The following is an 8,429-nucleotide window of genomic DNA, read 5'->3' on the forward strand; positions in this document are numbered from 1 at the left end:
TTTCCGACAGACCACTTCGACGCTCAAGTCAATAAAGATTCGAAATCCCTGACAGACCATTTCGACGCTGAAGTTAATAAGTATTCAAAATCTCTTACAGACCACTTCGACGCTCAAATCAATAAAGATTCGAGAGAAAGAGAAGAATGAGTAGCAGTGATTGCAATAGTCCGGAGAGAAAATTTTCATACCTAAAGAGGAGTTCTTATACTCACATAGAGGGAGCCACGTATTTCATTCAAGGTGAGCTACTGTCGGTCATTAGGCAGACCAACTCTGCAAATTATTGACAGGTGTCCATTTAAGATGGCATCTAGGAGACAAGACCTATCACCTCGTAACCACTTTCTGTTTTAGCCATGCGGATTACTTTAACCTTTTCACTGCGAGGAGAAGCAGGCGAGGATCTATGGCACAAATCTTGACAACCTAGTAACCGTTCTTGCCTTTCCAATTCAAATTGCATGTGTTGTTGTCGTCTAGCACCGGGGATGGTTAGAGGAGGTCGCGTCCTTGAGCTAACTCGGAGGGTCGGCTAGGTAACCGAACCCCATAAGGATGGGGTGGCTGAGCTAAAGGAGTGGCCGATTATGGTCGAGTGGATCAGTCAGAGCACAAGCTGATCCTTTAAGACTGTTGAGTTGACAGTGGAGCTAAACCCTTGGAAATTAGGCCTGCTGAGCCAATATAATCCTAAACCCATAAGTAACAGGGATAAGGGGTCAGTGTAAAACCGGGCCTTGGAACAACGAGATCGTTAAGCGGCAGAAAAAACTGAGCCCTGAGCATAGAGGCTGTTGAACCATACAGAGAGCTGAACCCTAGGTGCGGAGACTACTGAACCATATAAGGAACTGAGCCCTAAACATAGAGGCTGTTGAACTATACAGGGAGGTGAGACTGCTGAACCATATAGGGAGCTGAGCCCTGAGCATAGAGGCTGCTGAACCATATAGGGAGCTACGACTACTGAACCATACTGGGAGCTGAACCCTGAGCACAGAGGCTACTGAACTATACAGGGAGCTGAGATTGCTGAACCATATAGGGAGCTGAGCCCTGAGCATAGAGGCTGTTGAATCATACAGGGAGCTGAGCCCTGGGGGACAGGTCGATTGGATCCGACCAAACCCTAGTGAGCCAGAATCTGCAAACCAAGTTAAGTTAGAAAGGGTGGGATTAATCCGATGCCTTAGTCAACAAGGATCAGGCCTATAACCTTACATCGCCACGTGATATCTATTTTTAACCTAACTGAGACTTTTATCGCCACGTAAGACCCGTGGTTAACCGCCGGATCATCTACTATTGCACTTGCAGTGGACGTTAGCATGAGGATCCAAAACATTATACTGAAGTTTAAGGCTCGTCCATGCATGGAATCTGTCTCTAAATGCTTATCGTGTAGATTGGAATAGTAGACGTCCTTTCAGATTCATCCACCACACTAATTAAGCTCCATGCACTTGATGTTTGTTCATGGCATGCCGGCGTACGTGTGGCTTCCTTGTCTCCCCATCTCCAAGAGGGCCTACGTCGAACTGGCACTAACGCTGCTCCGGTGAGATGGAATCCATTACTGCTAAACAATTACACACCAACTCAAAGACATAAAACTGCCAGAACATAATCACGATGCATGCCACCATTAAAGTTTATTGTATGATTACGCATTAAATTAATTAGCTAGAATCTAAGTAACGTGGGAGGTTTGGTGGCCTTTGTCGTAATATATAATCCTGCAAGTAATTTGAGTTGGCCTTTTGATGTTAGCATATTGCTTAATGTACATGCATCTCCCACTATACATATACAATGCCAAAGCTAGCGTACAGCTTTTTGATCTCTGCCAGCTTCGACAGTGTCGTCGCATGATCAGTTATAGCTAGCATTGTTCACTTGAGGGGAATAGTGCTCGAGCTAGCTTAGCCATGGCGATCATGTGCATATTCTTCTTTCTTGTTGCATCGAGTAACACTGCGCACGGAGTACAGCAGCGGCTGTCTCACAAGTTCTACTCACGCAGCTGCCCGGGCGTGCAGCCTCTGGTTCGAGCCACAGTCGAGGAGACCCTCCGCGGGGATCCCACTTTGGGTGCCTCCATTCTTCGCCTCTTCTTCCATGATTGCTTCGTTAATGTACGTGCCACTTTGCTGCAGCTTCAATTCGATCGTGCGTAGTTATATATCTTTGCTTGCAAATGCCAATTTATGATGGCTAGCTCCTGATCTGCAGGGATGCGATGCATCGGTTCTTCTCGACGACACGGCCTTCTTTACCGGCGAAAAGAATGCGCCGCCAAACATGAACTCACTGCGCGGCTTCCAAGTCATAGACGCCATCAAGGCGCGTGTGGAGTCCCGCTGCAGGGGCACCGTGTCGTGCGCCGATGTCCTTGCCCTTGCCGCCCGGGATAGCGTTGCATTGGTACTGAATTGGATGGTTTTTCATGAAAATTGTCTTACATCTTAGTTTTGTACGATGAGTTTGGAAAATTAATCTTGATTTGCAGCTCGGAGGACCATACTGGGCGGTGTACCTCGGCCGGAGGGACGCGAGAACGACGAGCCGACAAGCGGCTACCGCGAACCTCCCTGCGCCCGGCGGGAGCTTCTCCGACCTCGTGACGTCGTTCGCGGCCAAGGGATTGAGTCCCCGGGACATGATCGCGCTCTCAGGAGCACACACGATTGGCCAAGCGCACTGCAGCAGCTTCCGGACCCACATCTACGGCGAAAGCAACGTCGATGCGAGTTTCGCCAGGGCCCTTCGCCAGACCTGCCCGCCGGTGAAGGGGATTGGAAACGAGCATCTGGCGCCGCTGGACGTGCAGAGCCCGGTGGTATTCGACAACAAATACTACCAGAACCTAGTGGGGCACCGGGGGCTCCTCCACTCCGACCAGGAGCTCCTCGGCGGTGGATGGTTCGCTAATTCGATGGTGTGGCGGTACAGCGTCAACCAGACAGCGTTTTTTAGCGATTTCGCGGCGGCGATGATAAAGATGGGCAACATCAGTCCTCTGACGGGAAACAGAGGCGAGGTGAGACTGAACTGCAGGAAGTGGAATTAATGAAGATTATGTATGATCATTCATATCGATCTATACCTGTTGAATACTTAACTAATGCCAAAGTTCGATGCTTTGTTCATTGTTTCTTTGTTATTTGGATATCAATATTGTTTGATTCCTCTCGGCAAGCATTCATCAAGAACAATTAATAAAATAGCACGAACTTAACTCACATTGCCCTCTTGGCCGGCAAGCATTATTTAGTAGCGCAGTTGTGCACTATCCAGTGCATTTCACACACACGTAATTAATAATGTCTTTCAGTTTGCCCTGCGGCAGTTGGTGCGGATCTCTCCGGCGGCGCCCGTCAGGGGGCTGATGTTGCCCATCTTGACCATGGCCGCCGCGAAGTCCATGCGGAAGGCCTGGCCGTTTGCGCTGTAAAGCCTGACCAGCCCGTCCGCCGCCCCGCCGTTGAACAGTTCCTGATCGGAGTGCAGCAGCGACCGGCGGGCCATCAGGTCCCTGTAGTAGCTGACGTCGAACCGGTTGGGGCTCGTCGCGTCCAGCGGCAACCTCCTCGCGTCGCCGCCTACCCGCGGGCAGATCTGTCGCCTGAAGGCTGCGTACCCCGGGTCCACGTCGGCGTCGTTGTACACGTGGGGCCGGAAGTTGGCGCAGCGCGCGGTGCCCACCGTGTGGGCGCCGGAGAGCGCGGTGAGGTCGCGCAGGCTGAGCCCCTTCCCCGCGAACCGTGCCCTGAGGCTGTCGAGGCTGTCGGAGGGCGGGGGGAGGTTGGCGTTCGCCGCTGCCAGGCTCGCCGTCAGGGCGTCCCGGCGTCCCAGAAGAACCCTCCACGATGGCCCTCCCAACTGACAGATCGAAAATTATTTGCATGTATTTCTCTCTAAACAATAAAATAATAAAATTTTACCAGAGTGACGGCGTCGCGAGAAGCGAGAGCGAGAATGTCAGCGCAGGAGACGGTGGAGCGGCAGGCAGCCTCGACGCGGGATTTGACGGCGTCGATGACCTCGAAGCCGCGGAGAGAGTTGGCATTCCCGGCGGCGTTTTTCTCACCCACCATCGCCGGCGTATCGTCGAGGAGGACCGAGCCATCGCACCCCTGCACCGTTAATCAACCGACCAATCACAATTAAGTAATTACTGATAATGATGGAATATGATGTGCTGTCCAGAAAAAGAAATATGGGATAAATAATAAATTAAATCATATTGAAAAATAAATATTGTAAATAATAATTTTATAAATTTATGGTCCCAAGTCTCCACCATGAGATGGCGTATCGATGGCGTCAAAGCATGATCACGAGAAGTGTACTTATATCGCTTTCCCGGTGCTGTCTAATCTCCGGCTCTAATGGCGACGGCGAGCACGCCATCCATTAATGGCCCCGTGTCCATTTCGCATGGTCAAAACTCTGTATATCCTATTAGCTTATAGTTTTTGTGTAACGTCGTATTTTAGATTAATGGAAAATAATTATACATAGAATCAAACTGAATCATTGCGGTAAAAAATTAGAATCTTCAACGCAAACGATTTTTTAAAATCATCTATAAAAAAAATAAATTAAAAAATTATAGTTGATTATTACGATGAAAATATTATTAAAACTTTATTAAAATTAAATTTTTATTCATTATAATAAATCTATTTGCAATAACATGTTCCGGGGATAATTAAATTAAATCATGAAGAAAAGTGATGATTTGTACATGCATGTATATAATTAAGAAATTGCTATTGATTCAGATAAATATTGCATACATTGACGAAGCAGTCATGGAAGAAGAGCCGGAGAACGGCTGCGCCCAAGGTGGGGTTCCGTTTGAGAGCCTTTTTCACGACGGAATGAACGATGGCCGGCAACTTCGGGCACTTCGTGGCGTAGAACGCCGGTGAGAGCTGCGCGTGGGTGGCGCACGGTGCCAGGAGGAGGAGGAGGAGGAGGAGGAGGGTGGTGGTGAGCCAGCGGGCTTTGGAGAACGAAGCCATGCCGGCTGATTAGAGATAATGCTTCTGGACTACTACGTATAATTAAATAGATGCTGTATTAAAGCACATCTACAGAAAAAGGAAAAATGATTTTTTGTTCTTTTAATTGCAGAATAAATAAATGAAATTGGGCCGTTGGCACTGTTCGATGGATGGTCCTATAACACTGCTTAGCCACTTGGGAAGTGACAATTGCGTCTCTGTCATTGTCTGCGTATGCATGGCTAAAACATGCATAACAGTGATTAGTGACCTCAATTAACTCTAGTAATAATCAACAGTGTGTTCATAAATATTCATTGTGTTTACCTTTTTCTTATTTAATTTGCATGTTCTTGAAAGCTTGTAGATAAGAGTCGATCTCATAGTAGCTGGGATGAAGCTGTCAGCACAGCTATATCTTCTATCTCTTTAACTTTTTCTTTCCAGAAGCCTTTGGCACCAGCCAGGCAAGAGAGTTAGTTATCCCATGAGTACAAAAAGGAAATCCACTTGGATACAGTATCCTATCGGATCAGTCATTCAATCCATTTGATCCTGTTAGAGATCATCAAAAAGGAGAGAATCATAGGAAGCTAGTGATGGGTCAAAGGTTTTTCAGAAAATGCACCAATTTCGAGGTCTTTTATAAGATGAAAAGAGAGTTAAAATGAAATCAAGACCTACTTTGATGTAACCACTCTAATATTCAAGTCAGCTTCGCCGATTAGGATGCACAAAAGATGAAGAGTAACCAAGTATAGAAGAAAGGTAGGCGGAATTATGTGCGCATACTTGCGCTCGCGTGAACAAACCTCTTTTTATACTACCTACTCGGTGAAATAGACAGTACCCATGATCCACATCTTTCCATGTCTCTGTTATCTCAGGGCCCACATTCTCCGCTAGTCTTGTAGTCCCACGTTCACCACGTTGGTAGAGGACTCGGAGTTAAGAGTTTGACGCCGAGTGACAAGGTCCTAGGGGTCAAGAGATGGATGTCGAATGATTGAGATTTCCAGAGTTAGGAGATAGGTGTCGAGTGACGGAGGTCCTCGGGGCCGAGAGACGGGTGCCGAGTGGTTGAGATTTCTGGAGTCGAGAGATAGATGTCGAGTAGTTGAGGTTCCTAGAGTCGGGGGACAGGTGTCGAGTGGTTGAGGTTCCTAGAGTTGGGAGATAGGGGTCGAGTGGTAATGTCAACTCCTCCTCAAATTCAAGTTAGATGTCAATTTAATTGGGCTTACATGGGCCTCTAAGGGTCTGCACTCGGGTCCTGCATTAACCAAGCTGAGCTCAGTATGACTTCTGATTCATAGCTCAGCTTGACTTTTGACCTCTCTATGCCACGTGGAGACTAACTATCCTTCTCGTATCACAACTCTCCTCGCCTAGTCTAGTTGAAGAAGGCGGCAGTTCAATTGACTAGATAGTGATGTGGCATCAGGAATCGATTTTATATGGGGTAGTTGGACCGCAGTTCGGATCCTCTGCGCCACTAAAGCCTCTGCGCCCCTGTGCCACTCAGAAACGACAAAGTTTTGCACGCGAATCGCACGTGAGACAGCGTTGCCAAAAACCTTTGCCGCCAAAAACCCTCGCCCAAAATCCTCTCCGCTCCCTCCTCCTCCTCCTCGTCGGCCCCTCTGAGACATTCCTCCTCCTCGAACGGCACCGACGGCGCCTCCTCGAACGCAGCAGCTCCCCTCTGCCGCCTCTTCTTCCTCCTCTTCTTGCAGCAGCCCACAACCCTGCTCCCCTCGCTCTCAGCCAGGAAAAGCAGACCGCAGCAGAGCCGCGATTCCTCCCCTCGCTCTGAGCCGCGACTCGCGATCCCCTGCTCGCAAACCGCAACCTCGCCGCCTCTCTTCTCCCCCTGCTCGCCGCCTCTCTGCCTCTCTTCTCGCCGCCGCAACCTTCTCCCCTCGCCCACCGCAACCTCGCGCGCCTCTCTTCTCTCCCTGCTCTCTTCTCCCCTCGCCACCGCAACCTCACCTCGCTCGCGTGCTTCCCGCCGCAGTCTCTTCTCCCTGCTCGCCTCAAGACCCTGCTCGCCACCGAACCTTTCTCGCGATTCCCCCCGAACCTCTTCTCGCGATTCCGCTTCCCCCTGCACTCTTCTTCCTCAGCGCCTGCACTCTTCTTCCTCAGCGCCTCTCTTCCCCTCTTTGAAAACCCTATTTGGCTTTCGATTCATCAAATCTGTCCATTAATTTGAAAACCCGATTTGACGAGGAAAGGGTTGTCCATGTGTTGGGTTTAGGCCAATGCGTTTAGTCTGTCTTTGACAAAGGTGGTTAAGAAATCTCCTGGAGAGGAAGCTGGAATTAAATCAGCTTCAATTGAAATTGAAGGTCGTTATGCCTACGGGTACTGTTGTCAGGGGAGAAAGGAAGACCGTATTGTTCGTCAATCACCATTCAATGCTAAAGGCCTTCACCAGGTAATGAAAAGTATATTCACTGTTGTACTGTTATGTAGACTATGAAAGTTGTGTTTTCTATCTGGTGGTTAAGATTGAAGTCCATTAGACGATCATCTCAGTGTTCGTCAATTAACTCTGCCCGCCAATCTTGCTTCAATATAAAGGCAGCCATCCTCATTTCCAAACTTGTTTCAGTATATGTATCCACTTCAGTCTGCTGTTAATGCCTTTTTACTTTGTTTATCTATCAGGCTGATGAACTTAATAAAGAGGATTTTAGAGGGGCAAAGGTAAACCTTTTCCTGATGCAGAGTAAAAATGTGCCCACAGTTTAAAATTTATTGTCTAATAATTTTTAATGTACCCAGTGGCTGGTCCTGAGATATGCAGTTTTAATTTGAAACAAATTAAAACTGCTATTAGAATTGCTAAAGAGAGGGGGTTTCTGTCTCTATGGACTTGGCAAGTTTTGAGGTTAGTAAACAAACTTTTCATAGACATTCTTTTTAGATGATTCTTTCTAGTTTGAATCAGAATGAAGCACAATTTATGGGACTATTTTTTTTTCCAAAGTAAGTTTTGTTTACTTGGACGTGTTACTTTGCCACATAGGTTTTGATGGAGTTGAGATCCATGGAGCACATGGCTACTTAATCGATCAATTCATGAAGGACCAAGTGAACGATCACACAGACCATTACGACAGCAGCCTAGAGAATCTTACTTTACCTTCATACTCATGCTCAAATCCAATTCCTAAAGCATTGCACTCATGAGACCAAGGGAAGATCTCTTGAAGAAATACAATGGTGTTTTAGATGAGTTTTGTAAATACTCATCGAGTGTGCTTTTTATATCTACTTGACTCGAGACCTCTCAGAGTTCTCGAGCTTGTTCAGCCATGGTTAGCTATTGTTTGTACCTGTTTTCTCTTGTATCACACATATTTTTGTATCTTGCTTGTTTAGCAAGTCCACTCAATGTAACATCCA

At 47.5% G+C, this 8,429-nt stretch overlaps 2 protein-coding genes across 2 annotated transcripts; one reads left to right on the plus strand and one right to left on the minus strand.

Annotated features, from left to right (window-relative positions):
• Positions 1–1,931: 1,931 nt before the first annotated feature.
• LOC141811462 (peroxidase P7-like) lies at positions 1,932–3,106 on the plus strand. Its single transcript, XM_074699493.1, has 3 exons — positions 1,932–2,138; positions 2,236–2,427; positions 2,513–3,106. Exons 1-3 carry the CDS (start codon positions 1,932–1,934, stop codon positions 3,071–3,073), a joined length of 960 nt encoding a protein of 319 aa, XP_074555594.1. The 3' UTR covers positions 3,074–3,106.
• A 98-nt stretch (positions 3,107–3,204) lies between these two features.
• On the minus strand, positions 3,205–5,073 carry LOC141811460 (peroxidase P7-like). The gene is made up of 3 exons (XM_074699491.1): positions 4,806–5,073; positions 3,948–4,139; positions 3,205–3,885 (listed from the first exon to the last, which is right to left on the minus strand). The coding sequence occupies exons 1-3, from the start codon at positions 5,031–5,033 to the stop codon at positions 3,334–3,336; spliced, it is 972 nt and encodes a 323-aa protein (XP_074555592.1). The 5' UTR covers positions 5,034–5,073; the 3' UTR covers positions 3,205–3,333.
• Between the last annotated feature and the right edge of the window lie 3,356 nt (positions 5,074–8,429).

Source organism: Curcuma longa, chromosome 17 (genome assembly GCF_044706935.1).
Source record: "Curcuma longa cultivar G26 ecotype Majalengka, Jawa Barat chromosome 17, ITB_CL_G26_1.1, whole genome shotgun sequence".
Lineage (NCBI taxonomy): Eukaryota > Viridiplantae > Streptophyta > Magnoliopsida > Zingiberales > Zingiberaceae > Curcuma > Curcuma longa.

Excerpts from the sequence above, each read along its gene's own strand:
- LOC141811460 (XM_074699491.1), bottom strand. The coding sequence starts at position 5,033 with ATGGCTTCGTTCTCCAAAGCCCGCTGGCTCACCACCACCCTCCTCCTC. Across the intron at positions 4,140-4,805 it reads TCCATGACTGCTTCGTCAAT|GGGTGCGATGGCTCGGTCCT; the intron begins GTATGCAATATT and ends TTAACGGTGCAG. Across the intron at positions 3,886-3,947 it reads CTCGCGACGCCGTCACTCTG|TTGGGAGGGCCATCGTGGAG; the intron begins GTAAAATTTTAT and ends TCGATCTGTCAG.
- LOC141811462 (XM_074699493.1), top strand. The coding sequence starts at position 1,932 with ATGGCGATCATGTGCATATTCTTCTTTCTTGTTGCATCGAGTAACACT. Across the intron at positions 2,139-2,235 it reads TCCATGATTGCTTCGTTAAT|GGATGCGATGCATCGGTTCT; the intron begins GTACGTGCCACT and ends CCTGATCTGCAG. Across the intron at positions 2,428-2,512 it reads CCCGGGATAGCGTTGCATTG|CTCGGAGGACCATACTGGGC; the intron begins GTACTGAATTGG and ends CTTGATTTGCAG.